The sequence below is a fragment of the Ruditapes philippinarum genome, unplaced genomic scaffold (genome assembly GCF_026571515.1).
Source record: "Ruditapes philippinarum isolate M1 unplaced genomic scaffold, ASM2657151v2 ctg1648_1_1_1_1, whole genome shotgun sequence".
NCBI classification, from domain to species: Eukaryota; Metazoa; Mollusca; class Bivalvia; order Venerida; family Veneridae; genus Ruditapes; species Ruditapes philippinarum.
This window is the reverse complement of record NW_026852612.1, coordinates 43,080-63,308: the sequence shown is the minus strand read 5'-3', so window position 1 is coordinate 63,308 and position 20,229 is coordinate 43,080. Positions and strand designations below refer to the sequence as shown.

The window sequence follows — 20,229 nt, the reverse complement described above, 5'->3', positions numbered from 1 at the left end:
AAGTTTCAAAGGTATATGTCAATGGACTTTTAAAAATATTTGAGGTATTACAAAAACTTTAACGTAAATTCCAAGTCGAAAAAGGGGCATTATTCTGTCAAAATGCTTGATACAGTTACCTCCTCCTGTTTACAGGTTGGGGTAATGATGGTAAACAAGTGTGGAAAGTTTCAAAGCCAATTGTCATTGGACTTTGAAAATATCTGAACTATTACAAAAACTTAAACATAAGTGGTTAAGCCGATGCAGACACTGACGCCGACGCTTGGGTGACTACAATAGCTCTACTTATTCTTATCGAATAGTCGAGCTAAAAATGATTTTCAATCCAGTCATGTCAAAATCCACAATGGAGTCCCTTTAACAGCTTTTACCCCTAAAACTACTGTCTACAAGTATCTGATCTTATGGAGGCTGTTTTCCACCAGCCACAGCCAGCCAACACAAATGGCACCACAGGAACCTTCCGGCATGCTCTTCACTGACTGACTAATAGTGAAACATCATCCCTCTTGGTGAAAACAACATTTATATAATACCAAACACAGGGGAAAAAAAACAAAAACTGTTACATTTTGAATGTTTTAATGTATAAATTAATACTTAACAATTATAAAACACAAAACAACAAGTATACACAAGTTTTCGGCCATTAATAAATACATATACACAAACAACCAGATTATCAGATACATAATTATACAAGCTTTCAACCTTTAACCCTTAACCTACTAAATTTTCATAATAGGACTTGTCCAGCTTCTATTTATGGAATTGTCCATTATTAAATTTGGGTATCTCAAGATGGAAAATTGAACTTAGGTCAGCCAACATTATTGACACTTTATTCTGGTATAAAGGCTATTCACCTCCCATTCAAGAAGGAATAGTTATATTTAATATTTACATTTGTCTGGTATTCAATTTAATAAAACCCTGTATAAGAAATATAAATACATCATAAAATTAATTTAACATTATATTTAAGTGCACATTTCCAAACATCTCTTAAAGATCCATTCCATAACATTTGGTTTTATTAAATGTATATGCAAAACATCTTAAAGATACATTCCATAACATATACATATGTATATGCACATATATTGTATTACTGGTTTTATATTAAAAAAAACTTTTGACAAGTTATATGACCCAGACAAAATGATTGTACACTTATATAACCTGAACAAAAACAAGGCAAGTTTTACTAGCAAAAATCAATGGTTCTATCACGGCCATAAAACCTGTCAAAAGTAATTAATACTACAAATCAGCTTTCTTTGATTTAATTAGAAAACAATTTATAAATTTGCAACAGCTGTGAATGTATATAGATAATATAATGTCAAGATTTGACATTACAAGTATGCAGAACTTTAAAGCAAATTCTTTTTCAACATTTCAGAATTGAATAATTATTAACTCTAACAATGCTAAATATCTTATATGGACTTGTCCATCTTTCAATTACCGGTAATCATTTAGGATTTAAAAAAAAAAAATAAACAGTGAAAATAATTATAATTTTCAAAATCTTTTTCTTAATAAATAGGGAAAAGTTGCAGTTTATGATCAAATGTGCTGACTGCAATGGTGGCTTGGTTGGTTTAGGATTACCAGTAATGTTTCCAGCTGGCCTGTACAGTTATGTACAGTCGAATTGAAGGCCAATATATATTTTACTTTCTAATTCAAAAATGACTGAAAAATTTCAATTCATCATCATTCATTTTTCATGAAAAAAAAAATCTATTTTTTTGTGTGGCAATTTGTTCAATGCTAGTTTTGATGAAAAAATATAATTCTATAGTACATATAATAATATATGGAATGATTCTTTAAGAAATATGGTTATTTCTGTCTAAAAACTATACTATTACAGGGAATGGAACAAGCATATTATGCATTATCTTTAAATTGTAAAGCATCATATTTACAAAGCAATGTTTATACACTGAAAATATATAGTTCAACCCCTACAGAGCAGCCACTTGTAGACCAATTACCTCTCCAGACCAGCCATCTACAGAGAGCAATTACCTCTCAGTAACTACTGTATCACTTCTTCCAAAAGATAGAACTCACAATAAATCTAACCTCTCTAGAACAATATCTCTCAACAACCACTAAAATCTTTCTCTCTGAATGGGTATTGTTATGTCGAGGTTTTACTGTACATCAAAATCCCCACAGGCAAAAAAGCATTGTTCTAATCAACAATGAAGATATAATTTCTATATCATGCAATAAGCTACTTGACTATCAACCATTAAATTATTACTATAACTAGAAGCTGTAATGCCATTTGTTGAAATTTCCTTTGACAATTCCGTAATTTTATGGGAACTTGCATCAAAGACAACTTGGTTTTGATTTTAAATTTCATTTTTCAGTATTTAATAGTTGAATATCAAGTCATAACCATCCCTTTTAAGGTCATATGGCAACTTTTAAGCTCTTTTTTGTGGTGGAAACCCTCAGGAGCACATTTATGCATTATTTCAGGCATCCGTTAGAATTTTATGAAACCACCAACCTTTCGTAAGCAAGCTGTATAGTTTACTAACCTAAATCCAAAGCCTACAATGAGATTCGAACCCACAGCGGCAAGGTACATGTGATTATAAATCAAAGACCATAACCTCTAAAGCAAGGAGGCCTTTAATAAGTAAAGATGAGGAAATTGTGAAGCACAAGAGGGATTGCATGTTCCAGTTTGTGTTTGACTCACACACGCACACGCGCACACACAAACCAGGTTACAATATAATTTATCACTACAACTTAACTGTTAATAATAAATGGAAGTATCTATACACAATAAATAATGGAATGATTTTGTATCTCATATCAAGATATAAAATGTTTTTCAAGTTTTCATTATGAGCACTAAATATATACATTGTGAGCCAAATATAATTCCGCTATAAGAATATTTTGTAATTTTGTAAAAACACTAAATTTCACCACTTCTCCATAGTTAATCCTAAAATCCAAAAACCTATATAATTCAATACAAACAAAGTATCAACAAAAAATAAAGATTTAAGTTTTGTGGATAATTTTGTGCATCGTTATTTTAACATAGCACATTCCAACATATTTTTGAAGTCTTGCACATTCAACATGATTTTTTTGAATCAGTGTGTTTTCAAATAACTGAAACTGTCTTGGTACAGATTTATTGTAAAAAAAATATTTTTAAACAATTGCTGTACTTGAAGTAGAATTGGTTACATTTGAGAAAGTCTTTTTATCGTAAATGAGTATTTATTTATGTGATGAGTTAAAAGAAAACTTGTTTACTTTTTCAAGAGAATAAAAATTTATTGATATCAACTTTCAAAATCTTGTTAAATAATGACAAACTTATGAACAAAAGTGTTATCTTTCCATTGTATATGTTCACTCTGAAACATGGTTTTCTCCACATTGTATTTAATGAAATACAGTGCTTCATCAGAGGGATATAATCTATATAATCCACAGTATATCACTCACTGTAAATCCATCACTATAATTTTTCATGAAATGGGATGGAATAAGAGAAAAATCTATTTTGATTTTTTAAAGGAAATAATTTTGAAAAAATACCTTTGTGTCAAATACTAACCATTTTGAGAGAATATTAATAATTTCTTACATTCAATTCCATAGTGTATAATTTAGATATATTGGCAAAGTGACTGAGTATATTTAAAGCTATTTGAAGAGTGGTTAAGAAATAAAGCAAAAGATCTAAGCTTATGTAATTCAAAATAAGAAATCACCAAGCATAATCTTGTAATAGTAAGAGTTAAAAATTAATCATAAAGTTGTATTTATTCAAAAATGCAAACAATAATAAAGTAAACATTGCACAATTTTATGAGTCAACAATAATCAAGTTCTAATACTGCACCTCCCCAAATACATGATAAAACCAAACAGTTTAAGTGAAAACCTCTTTAAGGATTGGTCCATCCAATATTATTGTGCCATTTTCTCAAAACTGGCCAAATGCCAAAAAAAATTTATTAGAAATCTAAAAATAGCTTTTCAAGTAGCCTCGACTGGTTCACTTGTACTTGTATCAGCTTCCATGACACAGTCTGTCTCCGATTCATTTCTAGTTTCCATGGCAACATTATCAACTGATAAGGGTAACAGGGGTGATGGTAAAAGGTCCAGACTTTCTGAATCTTCGTCTAAATCAACTTTAACTTTTCTCGGTTTAATTGTAAGAGGCGTACGTTTCAGCACATTTTCAACTTCCTGTTTAAAGTTTTCTTTAAAGTCTTTCATTTCCTGTTGAAGTTGTAAAGCCTCGGCCATAACTTTTTCTTGACGTGTACGTAACTCGGCTAATGTTTTAAGATTGTCATACATCAAACGTAAACCCTCGCACATGTACTCGTTCCCGGATTGTGGCGGGATCGCCTCACCGGACATGTACCGGTCAAACTCGTGCTGTGTCAGAGCCAATGAGTCAGCTGTTATGTTCTCAATAAATTGAACAGCACAACACTGAAATAAAATAAATATTTATTAAGTCTATGAGTGAACCAAAATATGTTAAAGCATGAAAACAATCAAATCAAATATATATAAAATGCAAAACATATTTCTAATTTTAAACAAACAACAATTGTGGACAAAAGAATCAGTTTAGTATTATCAGATATCAACAGAAGTCTGTAATAATTTCATAAAACTGTCTATACAATGTTGAATTTGTAAACCAAATGAAAAATTAACTTTGCTATTTAATCAAATTTACTGTATTACAGATAAAACACTAAATTTTGAATATCAATTGTTTGAAATAGGTTATTGTTTAATATCAGTTTTTCTTACTGTTTTTAAATCAAATTGTTCTGTTGCAATTTCTTTGTCTCCTACATAAATATTATCTCCCTTTTACTAATACAGCATTTAAGATCAAGTTGAACTCATTTTTAAACAAGAGGGCCATGATGGCCCTGAAGTCGCTCACCTGTACATAGGCCCCCGGAGCAGGGCCAGTTTAAAGCCCGGGGCTTTTATTTGAACAAACTTTGTAGACAACCATCAGAAGATGTTTCATGCTAAACATCTAAGGTCTAGCTCGTTGGGATTTTTAAAAGAAGATTTTTTAAAGTTTTTTCTTTACACATATAGTTAAAAACAATGACACACCTGGGGCAGGGCCAGTTTTGACCCCAGGGCTTTTATTTGAACAATCTTTGTAGACACTTACTAGAAAATTTTTCATGCTTAATATCTAAACTCTAGCTATTCGGGTTTTTTAAAAGAAGATTTTTAAGTTTTTGCTATACTCGTATAAGGAAAATCAATGTCCCCCGGGCGGGGCCAATTTTGACTCCAGGGCTTTTATTTGAACAAACTTTGAAGACACTCACTAGAAGATGCTTCGTGCTTTATATCTAAACTCTTGCTATTTGAGTTTTTTCAAAAAAGATTTTTCAATTTTTGCTATAGTTTTACACATATAGGGAAAATGAATGACCTCTGGGGTGGGGCCAATTTTGACCCCAGGGCTTTTTTTTGAACAAACTTTGTAGACAATCACTAGAAGATGTTTCATGCTAAATATCTAAACTCTAGCTATTTTGTTTTTTTCAAAGAAGATTTTTAAGTTTTTCCTATACACATATAAGGAAATTTGGAAAATCAATGACCCCCAAGGCCGGGCAAATTTTGACCCTAGGGCTTTTATTTGAACAAATTTGGTAGACACCCATTAGAAGATGTTTCATGCTAAATATTTAAGCTCTAGCTCTTTGGGTTCTTTAAAAGAAGATTTTTTAGGTTTTTACTATATGCATATAGGAAAAATCAATGACCCCCTGGGGCGGGGCCAATTTTGACCCCAGGGCTTTTATTTGAACAAACTTGGTAGACACCCATTAGAAGATGTTTCATGCTAAATATCTCAGCTCTAGCTCTTTGGGTTCTTTAAAAGAAGATTTTTTAAGTTTTTACTATATGCATATAGGGAAAATCAATGACCCCCCCGGGGTGGGCCAATTTTGACCCCAGGGCTTTTATTTGAACAAACTTGGTAGACACTCACCAGAAGATGTTTCATGGCAAAAATCTAAGCTCTAGCTCTTTGGGTTTTTTAGAAGAAGATATTTTAAGTTTTTTCTTTTGGTTGCCATGGCAACCAGAGTTCTGCATGGAATTAAATTCTTTGAACAATTTTCAAAGGTGACCACCAAAGGAACATTCCTGTGAAGTTTGGATGAAATTGGCTTAGTGGTTTATGAGGAGATGTCATTTAAAGTAAAAGTTTACGGACGGACGGCCGGACGGACGGACGCCGGACGAAAAGCGATCACAAAAGCTCACCCTGTCACTTTGTGACAGGTGAGATAAAAAGAAAATGAAGAAAGAATCTCGGAAACCAAGAAAATATATATGTAATATGTACCAAGTTTGTGAAGATGTAACCTGCCTCTCCCTTCATAAGTCGACTTGGACATGAAAACCTTGTGATAAACTGTATATTAGACTGTAACAGTGGCGGGTTGGCTTTCAACACAATATATATTAGAGCAGGTAGAAAATCGTCGGCACACGCCGGGCCTTCTTTTGACTGACGAATGATTTGAAATATATGTTTACTACATCTTACTATACACGCCAACTTGTCTTGAGGGGCTTTCGTTGAGTTCACCTCAATTATTTCTATAAATAGAAAGACAAGCAAATAGATATAAAATTTTCTGCAATATCCAAATCTATACCAACAAGCATTCTTGTGTCTTTAATTGTGAACACTAAATAGAATGGATATTTTTTCTCTTTATTGCCTTCAAACTAGACAAGGTGATCATTTTTTTTTATGAAAATTTCAAAATAAGACAGTTAGAATAATGAACAGTGTAGACCATGACCAAATGGCACAAATGTTCCCACAGATAGTGGTCTGCATTGACTGCAAAGGGAAAATTCATTTGCTGAAATCAGGCTAAGAATTATAGAGAATGCTTTCAAAACTTTACATCATATTCTTCAACATTTAAATTTAGAACTTACAGAGATTGGTTTATACAGAATTCATTTTAGTTTGATTGTGAAGGAAGCTATATGCTTATAGTCACACTTTTGAATCCGTTCCTGGAACCAACCAGTACTGAGCTATGTGTGTAAAGTTTCTTGCTCAAAGAAACAAAGACTTGTCCCTGATGGGGGTTTGAACCCATGTGGCTAGCGATCATTAGATTACTAGTCAGACGTGTTAACCACTCAGCCATGCCGCTTCTTACAGAGAATTTTTTCATGCTAGTTTTTTTTGACCTGTGATAGCTAAATCGACTAGAATTCTGACTTGCCATGTTGGATTTGAATCCATACGGCTAGGAATCATAAGATTACTAATCAGACGCTTTAACCACTCAGTCATGCTGCGACTTATGGAGGTTTGTTTATGCTAGTTATTTTGTTTACCTGTGATAGCTAAATCGACTAGAGTTCTGACTTCTGATTCGTGCTCATTGATCATCGTATCAAGCTGTTGACCTGTGACCCAGTGAAGACTTCGTATCTGAGTCTGAACTTGTAGGTCTTTCTGTTCGTCGTCGGTCGTTCCCGGACAGAACAGCCACGTGTACATTTTGATTGTTATGTATTTCTCTGCGAAATCTAGTAGAGTTTCTATGTCCTCTTGAGACACGTCTGAAAAATGATTTAACACCAGGTTTGAAACCTTATTTACAACATAATATTATGTCATTTATAGTTAAATGTCACGAGATTTACATATCAATATCATGGATTTTCCATCTCAATATCGTTTTACTTCATAAAATCTTACTATCTAAATATCATGAGATCCAAGCTAACTGCATTCCTTACTTATTCTGAAATATCTGAATATAAGAAAAGCTGTGTAATGAGTAAGAATTCAAAGTTTTTCAGCCTTTTTAAGCCTTCAAAGACACCAATGGAACCGGCAAGCTATGCTTTTTGGTTTTTTGTTTGTTTTTCATTAAAAATTTATTAACACTAACAGGCAATTACCTTTATACAGTGAATGTGTATCCATACGTTTTCCAAGCTTTATATAAAATTCTTGAACCAGATCGGTAAGGTCGTCCACTGGTGCATCTACATTCCGGTACAGCTTGTCAACCAGCACCTGAACCGTCTGAAATAAACATTGAGAAGAATTCATAATAAACTTATCACAATGAAAAGATTAAAGGTCATAAACAGAAATGGCAAGGGAGGTAACAAGTGGCAAAACATGGAATTATCCAAAATTGTGAATCTGATTACCTCCCTTGACATAAATTTCATATCTATAACATTAGTAGATTACTTTTCTGGTATTCAACAATGAAGGAATATTCATAGGACCTGTCGCTCTGTTTATAAATAGGTTACGTGACTGAATGGTTTATTTCAATGCATCAATGTGTCTACACTTTTATATTTTCCAGTGGAGGACTCCATTGAAATTTGGTACGCTATTATACATCTACAATAAGGCTTCCATTAAGTTCCAACTTGTGAATTTGAAAGACTGCAGAATTTCTTATCTGATTGGAATTCACATTATATTGTTACAAGGAAAAGCATTACAATTTTGGAAGTAACAAGCTACAAATTAAATCAAGGAGTAAATTCACGAAAACTTCCATTAATGGAAGCACTGTCTACAAGTAAACTTGTCTCTCTTATACATAATGATTCTAAAGAATATCATTAAGACTGAAGTGATATCTGTCAGCTTACCTTTATAATGCTGACCTTGTGTATTGTCCTGCTTTAAATTTTCTCTTAATTGTCTTATAGACTTAATAAAGTGATCATTTTTAGGGAAAAATTCCGAAATAGGTACTGACTGAATAGCAAATTGAAACAGTTCATTCAAAGTTTAGCAGATTTCAATGTCAAATTTACCAATACCAACAATATTAAACCTGGTCATACTACACTTTGTATTCCTGACAAGGGGTTATCCTTTCCGGTTCTTGCCGGTTAAACGCTTACAATATTACCTGTACATATTTTATCGTAAGTACTGTAGATAATGAAGAAAATTTACTATGCACCTTTAGAAAGTCATCTTCAATCTGTCTACTAAATCTTTTAATGAATTTCTTCAGCTCTTCTTTCACCTGCTCCGTCTCTCGGTCGATGTTAGCATTACGAGGTCTCATCTCCGGGACTGATTCTGAAATAATAACAAAATCATTTCATGTTAATAACTCTCGTCTAATTAACTTTCTGGCCTCTGATCCTTTTGAATTCTGTACTACAAATTTTCATTTCGGACACGTTATTTTCTGACATTCCATTTTTTTTTTCTTAACTGCATATTAAACAAAACTAAACTAAATCCAAACAGGTTACGAAACATATCCAACCATGAGTAAGGTATTTTCTATGAAATAAAAGCAAATATTTACTTTTTTTCCCTCCACTTTAATATGCATAAATTATAAGATATTGTACTGAGAAGAAAAACGATGACTAAAATAAACATTACTTACTTGAGAAAGATAATTACATATATAGTAGAATACCTATATTATAATACCAGTATTTTTACTTAAGATACAATACTGATACTTCTTCAAGTCAAGTTGTGACTTTCCGTCTTTACTGACATGGACTCTCCATGTGTAAATATATATTCAAACCTGACTCTGAATCATCACCAGTGACTGATGATATTCTCAACAATGAATGATAAACCATCAGCTTAACAATGTATTATGTTGAGGAACCTTTGTTCATGTATATTATTTTCCTGTTTATACAAATTCATTTCCTTTTTAGCACAGTATTAATTCAAATAATTCTCTTTTTAGTGAGTATTTCCTTATCACAATTTCCTTATTATAGTAAGAATCAAATAAATCCCTTAAAATTTCATTTTTTTTAAATCAGATTGAGTATTAATTGACTAAATTATCACAATTTCCTTATTAAGTGAGAAAATCAGACTTAATTATTAATTGACAAAATTATCACAATTTTCTTATTAAGTAAGAATCAAATAAATCCCTTCAATTCAAATTTTTCTAGTTATTATCAAATGACTCAATTTCCTTTTTTTAACAGATAATATACATTTCCATTAACCCTTTAACAGAAGGTTAAATTTAAATATATAAAATTCATAATATTATAATTTATCTACTGTTAAATTATTTTTTTTCTCATTATATAAAAGTGTTTGTGTGTTGTTTTTTTACATTCTTTTATGAAATATATACAGAACATAACTTAAGCATAATTATCCTTTTTTCAAATTATATGAAATATGTTTTATAAAAAGTGTGGCGCATTGTCACTAAAATAAAGCAAGTAATTATGGGATGAATAAATGACAGCGAAGCAATTTGTTATATTTGCTGATAGCTTTGCTAAAACTTTTATAAATACAACAGTATTATTTTTTTTATAAATGTACGTCCCACTTTGATAACCAGAGACATTTAATATATATATTATTTGTATATTATAATGTCTTTGTGCTAACACAGGAAACAGTAAATATTCACTTCATTGTGACAATATTAACCTTTTTTAATTTTTTTTTTTCAACTGCCCCTCCCCCTTCCTTTGGAAAATGTAACAAAAACCAACACCCTTGCATCCATCCCACACTCCCCTGAGTATTAGAGAATAGACGGTATTCATACAAATATTCCACCCAAATTACACATATATAGCTTTTAGCCTTATTAAAATTCAAATTTTTCCATCAAAAAAGAATTTTTTTACCATCTCACCTTTTAAAATCTTATACATTTCTATTTCCAAGGATTTCCTGTTATGCTCCATGGTACACAATGTTCCATTTATACTGTCAATTAGCACAAACTCGTCTGATGGATCCATTTTTTATTAGCGGGTCAAAATTAGCACTTTTTGTATCTTAAACCTTCAGCTGTTGTTATTTGGTTTCAAGAATTTCACTTTTCTGTAACATGTAACTTTTTCACATTTTTATCAGTTACAAAAATTAGAAGTTTTCTCATTGCAGCTAAAAATGCTTTCATAATTGTTACGATGAATTACAAATCAGTACTTCTTGACTTTCCAGCTGAAGCCATAATGATATTTTGTTTCTATTTTCACTTTTTAGAATCAAAACCACAATTTAAATTATTTGAAGACAGAAAACGGAAAGGACCAGTTCCACACCAAATTTAAAACTAGCTAAAGACTAACTAGTAATTCACCAATCCTAGATTTTTGCAAACAAATTTTGTAAAACGTCAATAAAAACACAATAAATCCACTTATGAGAATTACAAACACTGTTACATCACACTAATGGAATTATTTCCGATGTTCGATTTTAAGCTGCTCATGGTATTTTACTTAACTGTAATAAAACTAATCAACTGCACGTATTTGTCTGCACCCCTAGTTACAAATGCCTGATCACCTATGTTGCGAATAAGACACCATTATACAGCACTGGTCACTTGTAAAATGGACATTATCTGTTACCACACTGGACATCAGCTGTCACTATTGCGCAATCTAATGTTTACAATAACATTGGTGTCCTACTTAATTTTATAAATACACTTAGTCAACTTTTACTTTACAGTACTAAATGGTTGCTGCATTCAAATGAACCATATAATTACAGTCTATTAATATGCACAAATCCTGTTAATTAACATATAATTTTCTCACTTAAATATGCGTAAATCCCCTCTGATAAACATCAAAAACCATATGGTGCAAAAGAATTTTTAATGATGTAGACAATAGTTTATAAATCAGTTATATAAATAAATAACTAAGCTATATAGTCCACCACTTGCAAGATAAATTATGCAAATTAGGAAAAAAGCTGGTCAGCCTGATATATCTGGATAGTTATGTAATGTCCAGTCTGTTTCTTTGTCCACTATTTTGTCAACTGATATTGCATCATTTCCTCAAAACTTGCAAAGTGTAACAAACATTGGAAACTGTCATTTTTTGACAGTTTTTACATGGCTGTGGCCACCCTTGTTTATAAAAAAAATCCAATATTTCCTTCTGCTTTTCCCTTATTAGGATGTAAAGATTTTTGACAGCTTTTTCTATAAATGACACTTAAGTCAACTTATATTTATTTAAACAGAAATTTTTAATTTCCTACAAATGTGCGTATATCTATCAACCATGATGATACGAATATTAACAAATATATTCTCACTTTGATATGTGTTTTTTCACCCCATCAAAATAATACAATATTACATTTTAACATTATCAAATTATGCTTCTATAAATCATACTAAAGTAAATATTTTGTTATATTTATTCTTTATAGTGTTATATAAATCAGTTGAGATTCTTTTATAATATGTGGGGATAGAATTATATACATGTACATAACTCAATGAAAATTGGCTATAATTGGTAAAGGACACAAAAACCTTTCAATCGTATATTACTTGACATAGTGCTCTTATTCTAAAACACGTAACCTTTCTAAAGACACATTGACCGTATTAAACCAGTCAAATAAAATATCTACGTAATTTGTAAACACTGTAAAAAAGGAAACGTAGTTACCGACTTATATACGGGTTCAGATTTATCATTTATTTTCACACAAAAGAGAAATTGCTGTGCTTATTTGTAAATATGTATATTAGCATCCAATATGACTAATATAGTATTGTATCTAACGGAACGAACAATGGTGTGAAATGTCCGACGCAGTAACCGTTAATGATATATAAAAGGACCGACATATGTCAGCTGCGTGAACAGCTGCTGTTTCTGCCAGAAGTTAACTTTGTCTCGGCCACTTTGTTTACAAACAGAATCATTAATTCTACATATCCATCAATAATATTACATTGTCTGATGCCATATAAAGTAAATAAACATTATTTATAGCTATAATGATAAGGGAGAAATTAGTAGGAATTTCTTTAGCATGACTCATCAGTTCTTTCATTGTATCATAATATGCGACTGTTTAATCCAAATTTATTACATCATAAATAACAGCATCTGCATTTCTAATTAACCAAGTTTCTTAATTTTGACATTCAAAGTATTAGTGTTTCATACTGTATTTGTTTATTTCATCATTTTTATGCCAATTTTTATCCCATACCCTGGTGGGCAGCCCACCAAATTGACTTTAAAAACCAACCAAAATTTGGAGAAACAACGTATCAAAGCAGAAAATGTTTTGTTTATATATTGTATTTGTTTATTTGGTTTCTACGCCAATTGCAATACATTGTAAGCAGTCCTAACTGGCTTTAACCAGTAAATACCAATTTCTCAACAAATAACCAACTACTAATCCAACATAATTTCTGAATTATTGGTGAGAGACTAATTGAAGTCAATGTCTGAGATCAATTGTTAAAGAGAAATTCTTTTCTACTTATTCAATATTTCAAACATTTTCAAAAACCTGTCTAATTTACAGAAATAAATCCTATGTTGGGAAAAGGCCTTATGCTGTCGGATCTGATTTTTTTTTCCAGAAGTGTATATTGTATTATTCATTTTTGATAATAAATTTAATTTTTGTTTGTGCAAAATGTTTGACTGCAGCAATAAGATCCAACCAGATATTAAAACATTACATACTTGCATGGTTATTTATATAAATTCAATTACAAATTTTAGCCAGTGGTCAGTTACATAAATTGCATCATCTTTTTGGACCCATTGCATCATTTTTAAGGCACATTGCATCACCTTGCACCTTGTGCAAACAATCAACACTGTCAATTCTTTGTGGATTACTGACCTTTACAGAAACTAATCTGATAGGTAACAATGAGGAAAATGTATTACAGGTGTATTATGGTAGATCAAATTTGATAAATCCCTTAGGTAAATAGTTACAAATTAAGTTGACAAAAATGATTAGCAATTTTATTGATATTAAAGTCAAATCCACTATAATCTAGATTAAAATATCTAAACAGTACAGATTAATTAAGAAGCACATAATATATTTAATTTGTTGTATATGGTTTGTTACAAAATGAAAAAAAGTTGATTACATATTGAAATAAATTCTTTATGAAAGAAAAAAGTCTAAACTGTTTTAGATGCAACTGATGCAAGAATTGAAAATGAAAACATTCTAAGAATTCAGTAACAACTTTGCACTATTTTAATTTTTAGTATTTGGGTATTGACATAATTATCATAAAGTCTATCATAATCATAAATTCAATCACAAATTCAGTTATCAATTATCAAGTCTGAATTATTAATAACCTACAGATAATTTTTATATATAATATATTGTTTTCTTTCCATTATACAAACACATGTAAAATTTACTTCAGAGTGTGACTTTTCTCAAAAGAGGATTTGACAGGATATAATTATGCAGGAAATGCTAAAGAACTGACAGCCAATTAGTGGACCTGAGAATTTTGTTATTGCATAATAACTGCAACCAAAACATATCTACACAAAAGTATTGTGAAACTGACAGACAAATCACAGTTACACAATTAGTGACAATGTAACAGCTTATGTCAGCTAGTCAGTTACATTGTCAATGTTACATCACATATTGTTCATCCTCATGCCCCTAGGCCTCCAAAATTTGTACATTACTTCATTTCTTTATCATTTTACATTTATCAGTATTTGACATAATTATAACAATCTTAATTGGTCATTGTATAACACACATTTTAGTTAATTGCATCATTTGAGATTTATATTTTCCCCCCAAATAATTAAAGTAATTGAACTGTCTACTCAGATAGTAATCAATGTCCAGTAATAACTTAACTAACATAAACAAAGATATACACGTTGAAAGTAATTATAAGAAATGCACATTGTGTTATTGTTATTACAATGAAGGCGAATTTTATTCTACTTTGAACCACCTGAGCTAGTAATTTATCAATGTGAGGTAATTCTATACTTTGAGTTAATGAAAATAGATAAAAAAATTCACATAGACAGTAATTATAGCAAATTCAGAATGTGTTAATGTTATGACATTGAAGCTGAATTTTATTTTGAACTGTCTAACATAGCAATTAATCAATGTGCAGTAATTCTATACTTTAAGTTTATGATGGTAGACAAAGACAGTAATTATAAGAATTGCGCAATGTGTTAATGTAATGCCCATGTCTGATCATGGTTTGCACTGTTCACTCAATTCATATTTGAAAACTTCCCTAAAAATGATGAATGGTCTTGATGGACAAGTCCATTTTAGATATTTAGCATGGTAAAGGCTTAACTGAGCATTGGCTATACACATATTATGTAATTTGATAGTTTTTGTGGAATACTCCAGCCTTCTGTTTGCTTAGATTGTTTTATTTTCTTTCTCCAATACCAAATATTTTCTTGATAATAATAACTTCAACTGTGAAACTTAAGATGCTGCATTAAATTTTAGGTAAAATACTACTTTAATGTACTTCATTTTACAATTGTTTAGTTTAACATTATGCATAAACAATATATCTACAAGTAGCAATCTTAGTCTGTTTAAAATTTCACTTAAAATTGGCAGTATCCTGTTTTTATGATAAAAATTTAACAATAGCGGAAATTGTTAGGCCAAATATATATATAAAAAAATGTAACTGTTTCTGGATACAAAAAAAAGAACTTAACCCTCAACCAGCTAGTTGATCGAATGTGATCAGCCTTTGCCACCAATATAGAGCACTGTCAGCTTGTAGATCCAGGCTGTCAGATCAGTTTGTAGCTAAATTCTTATATTCTGATATTGAAATCCCTAAAATTTTGAATGGACTCTTCCAAATTCAAAGATGGATAAATGCATTACACAAAATCATCAAATAAACAATTAAAGGCTAAATGAAAACAAAAAAATAGAAACCAGTTCTAATAAAAAAACAACAATACACACTTAAAAAGGAAAAAAACACCTAAACTTTTCTCTAATACAAAGAAGAAAAAAAAGTTACAATAAGAGTATAAGAAGTTGTTATATTTTTTGGTCAAATGAAGATGACACTGGACTTTAAGAGTTTTTTTATTGGCCTCATCATTTTAAAAACAGGAAATTAAACTCCGTATTAACTTCCTGGTATTTTGAATAAGAAATTATCAATACTTAAATTAAACTTTCAACTGTTATATACATGATAATAAATATATGTACAATACTATTACATTTTATAGAACACTAAAATTCATCAGGTCAGGATACAGTGTTATCTCTTTCTTTATCCAATATTAAATATCCTTTTATAACATAATCTTTTCATTTTCAATAACAATAATCAGTGATTTTTTCTCTATATTTAGAACTGAATAAAGGCGATTTCCCCAAGCCCAAAATATATATATTTTCCCCTGAAATGCTGATAAATCTAACTGACTGAAAGACAGAAAGCTGTCCCAATAGATAGCCTCTGCTATGTACCATGCATGTAAAATTGTAAAGAAATTGACAATGAAAATTTTATTAACTGTTTTAGTGGTTGGAATTTGATATTAAATTTACTCCCTTTTCTGATTCATCATATTTTCCCCTTCAGAAAGCAACACATTGCTTTGAAAATTGAGAAAAAATCCCTGATGATTAATCCAAATTAACTCTCAACCTACTGCAACCACACATGATAAACCTTTCCCAGACAGTATAGACCAAGGCATACTGTTGGCTGATCAACATCAAATTTTTCACCTTGATATCTCTAAATCGCTAATGAACAATTCCAAAAATTGAAGCTGGACACAAAAGTTGGCAGGTTATGGTTTGAATAATGAATATGAAACAGAATCAGTACATTTTAAGAGGTTTTTTTTCTCTATCTATCTAAGATGCAAAAAAAAAGACAATTTCTATCTCCCATACAAAAAGACAATTTTCCAAATTTCATAAAAAAAAAACATGTAACCTTAATTTTAGCCTAAAATTCTCCTCAAGAAATCTTTCTTTTCCAACTGAGTCCTGGGATGAAAAAAATTTATTGTAACAATAAAACCTTAAGTATAAAATTCAAGTTCCAAGCAAAAGCTTCTGACCAGTCTTCTTACAATGAGAAAAAGTAACATCATATGAATCTGCAACCAAATTTGGACAGGTAGTACAAAATTTACATGATAAATTAAATGCTATACCTTTAGTTGGTGTCTTTCTGAAAACTGATTTGAGAGTATTGGCTCTTTTGTGGATATGTTGAGTCTTCTTTTCAGCAAATTTTGAAAACAGTGGTGCTCTGTCCGTGCCATCTGGTGACCTATTATATAATAAGCAAAGATTAAGCAACAAATTTTCAATCATTTCTTATCAATGTCAGAACCATTGATAGCTCAGTTTTTGTTTGTTTGGGTTTTATGTAACACCGGCACAGTATAGGTCATATGGAGACATTCCAGCTTTACTGGTGGAGGAAGACCTGAGGTGGCCTTCAGTGCATTATTTCAGGCACGAGTAGAACCAATAACGTTTTGTAAGCTAGCTTGATAGCCTCCTCACATGAAAGAATCCAAAGCCCCTGACAGGATTCGAACCTACAGTGTTGAGACGTTTATCTTTAAACCAATGGGAACCCCGTTCAAGATAAATTACTTTAATCTAACCACTGCAGAATTCTATTACATTTGGCAATCTGTAACAGTATACTATTTCATAAACATGGGAATCATTAAAGCAATGAGAGAATCGAAAAAGTAATATACAGAGCATACTGAAAAACACTTAGTACATTACATTATATACATTCTATTAATATCACATACCAAAAACAAAGTGATTTACATTAAGGAACTAGTCAATTTCCTTAAGGTATTAGGACCCTAATGGGCACTATAAGGAACTAAAAAATTGACATCATAGGTCAGATGTATACCTTAAAGTACACCTGTATGCAAAATCTAAACAAAGTTTACCATACGGATATCAAGTTATGGCCACTTTTCTGAACTCAAGCTAGGATGTTATGAGGGCCCTTTTTAAGAAATGAGGAACCTTTAAATAATCTGCAATAACTTTCTAATGAAAAATGTTTTCCCATTAATTTTTGGTACGAAACAAATAGTTACACTAGTACCATTCAGCTAACAATCCACATAAGCAAAATTATGGTTTCTACTTAAAATTTATGAAATCTGTATAAAAATGTTACCCTACCCCACCCGTTTTTACCACGTGTCTGACCATTTTTCTACTTAGGGGCCTAATTTAAAAAATTCTTAAAATTTACCCAAATGAGTGCCTGTTTTCAAAGTTTCCCTAAAATTTTAAAAAAGTATATTGGTTGATCTTATGAAATATGAAATACTTTTACCGTCTATTTTTTATTATATTACACTTTGAAAATATCAGGTACCATATTTATTACTACATTTAGCATAATTTAGCCAATAAATACCCATATAAATTAAAAAATTAGGATGCTAATACCTTAAGCAAGCCTATTAGCAATTTGCACCTATCATTCATGCACTTTATGCTTTGATTGTATATTTAATGCAAATGATGTCACTTCCCTTTGTAATTGCACATGACTGTGTTATATCATTTTTATTAAATGGATTTATTATACTCCTATGCTGTTGTTTATGTGTTAACATAAATTAATTTATTAAAAATAACAATCATTTTACACTTTCTGTTTCAAGGATTCTTGCTGCTGCTGAGCTTTCTTCTCTTTCTGACACTCTTGTCTGTAGCAAATAGAACAGTAGCCCTGCCAATGCTGGTTTCCGTAGAAGCCACACCCATTCTTACACAGTAATTCGGATTGTCCTATATGAAGCTTAGTTGGTTTCTTTGTTGTCATGGTCACCACTTTTAAAGATTTCTTTTCTTTTAATAATGATCACCTGAAAAATAATGTTATTCCATTTCTTGATAAAGACTTCTATAGAAATTTGAAAATATGAAATTTCTATTATAGGGGAAAGTTTAGGTTTTCATTCCATAATATATTCTGATGTCTTAACTCAAAAGACTTCTGTTGTTTATCTTTGGGGAGGGGGTTGGCTTAGGACTAAAATTTCTAGGACAAACCACAGGTGTTGGCGTGCTGATTGGTCACTATCTCCCCTTACCCAATCTACAACCGTCCTGCCTCTCCAAAACCATGTACACTGCAACATTTTTCTTTAGAAATATGTCTTTAATATTTAATATATGTTATTAATTCAATTTTCGTCATTTTTCACACAAAAAGTTAAAAAACAATATATATATATTTAGTATGTAGCACTTAAAAGTCGCTGTGAGTTTCACTAAAGGAACTTATGAAGGAATAGATAAGACGTTGGAGTGTACATAGTACAAACAGAAACGTCGCTGTTATAGGACTATGAAAGGACCCAAACATTTTTCGTTGTAACAAAAACATACAAATGCATCAGGGCACTGTGCCGTGGCCTAGTGGTTAAGGTATCTGCCTCTGAAGCCAGAGATCATGGCTTCGAGCACTACTCGGGTCACGACCATGGTTCTTCATATGACACCAAAAAGTGACCAATACTGGTTGGTTCCAGGAAGCGGACTCGAAAGTGGTTAGGCCCTAATTTAAGTTGCAAGAATTGTTTAGCAATCAAGCTTAAAATAAATATGTTTAAACCAAACGCATCAGAATAGATCCCACTGCAGTTATCAAATGATTTGGTTAATGTGCACTAAAGTTTAAACCTGAGTTACCCGACTTCTCTTGGGATACAGCCAAGTCTTTGAGTGCATGAATTTAACTATATCTAAAACCAAATAGCTACACTATTATGAAAAGTAAAACTGTTCTTTCATATGAGGAACCTTGTGTCACAAAAATCTAGATTATATCACATTTATCTTTTCATAAAGCTTTTAAACGTAAACAAATGAATAATTATTTTGACGTATCCGAAAATAGTTACATTTCTGGTACTAAAATGGACAATTTTAATGAATTTATACCTCTAAGCGGACTGAAAGAAATGGTCAAATTCAAAAGCAACCTATAATCTAAATAATTACCTACCAAACATTAATATAACCACTCTTTTAAAGCTCAAAAGTCGGAGAATTTTAGGAACTTGACAGATCACAAGATCGATGAGATAATTGAGGTCAATTTCATTAAGGGACGTAACTCTGTAATCTTTACTCAGGCATTAAACCACTATTTTAATCTACGCCACTGTAATGTATATAGGTTCTACAGTACTAAAGCAATTCCTCAATTCATAAAACTTTAACAAATAGTCATATTGTCTGTTCATATTTGTTTCAAATTATTCCTAAAGGCTAACCTAGGACATTCAACAATTTGTCCTAGCCAATGTTGGACC

At 31.1% G+C, this 20,229-nt stretch overlaps 1 protein-coding gene across 3 annotated transcripts; it reads right to left on the bottom strand.

Annotated features, from left to right (window-relative positions):
• Positions 1–568: 568 nt before the first annotated feature.
• LOC132719060 (rab5 GDP/GTP exchange factor-like) lies at positions 569–20,014 on the bottom strand. 3 transcript variants are annotated; one of them, XM_060702801.1, is made up of 8 exons: positions 19,920–20,014; positions 18,556–18,774; positions 17,068–17,186; positions 9,048–9,169; positions 8,011–8,137; positions 7,438–7,665; positions 6,419–6,675; positions 569–4,509 (listed from the first exon to the last, which is right to left on the bottom strand). In XM_060702801.1, exons 2-8 carry the CDS (start codon positions 18,729–18,731, stop codon positions 4,042–4,044), a joined length of 1,497 nt encoding a protein of 498 aa, XP_060558784.1. In that variant the 5' UTR covers positions 18,732–18,774; positions 19,920–20,014; the 3' UTR covers positions 569–4,041. The 3 variants fall into 3 exon arrangements, with proteins under 3 accessions (XP_060558784.1, XP_060558792.1, XP_060558799.1); XM_060702809.1 differs by lacking the exons at positions 17,068–17,186; positions 18,556–18,774; positions 19,920–20,014 and adding an exon at positions 10,737–11,075; XM_060702816.1 differs by lacking the exons at positions 17,068–17,186; positions 18,556–18,774; positions 19,920–20,014 and adding an exon at positions 9,639–9,711.
• Positions 20,015–20,229: the final 215 nt, after the last annotated feature.

Coding starts and splice junctions, on each gene's coding strand:
- LOC132719060 (XM_060702801.1), bottom strand. CDS start 18,731: ATGACAACAAAGAAACCAACTAAGCTTCATATAGGACAATCCGAATTA. Junction 9,170..17,067: donor CAGAAAGACACCAACTAAAG/GTATAGCATTTA, acceptor TTATTATTTCAG/AATCAGTCCCGGAGATGAGA. Junction 6,676..7,437: donor AGTCGATTTAGCTATCACAG/GTAAACAAAATA, acceptor TTCTATTTATAG/AAATAATTGAGGTGAACTCA.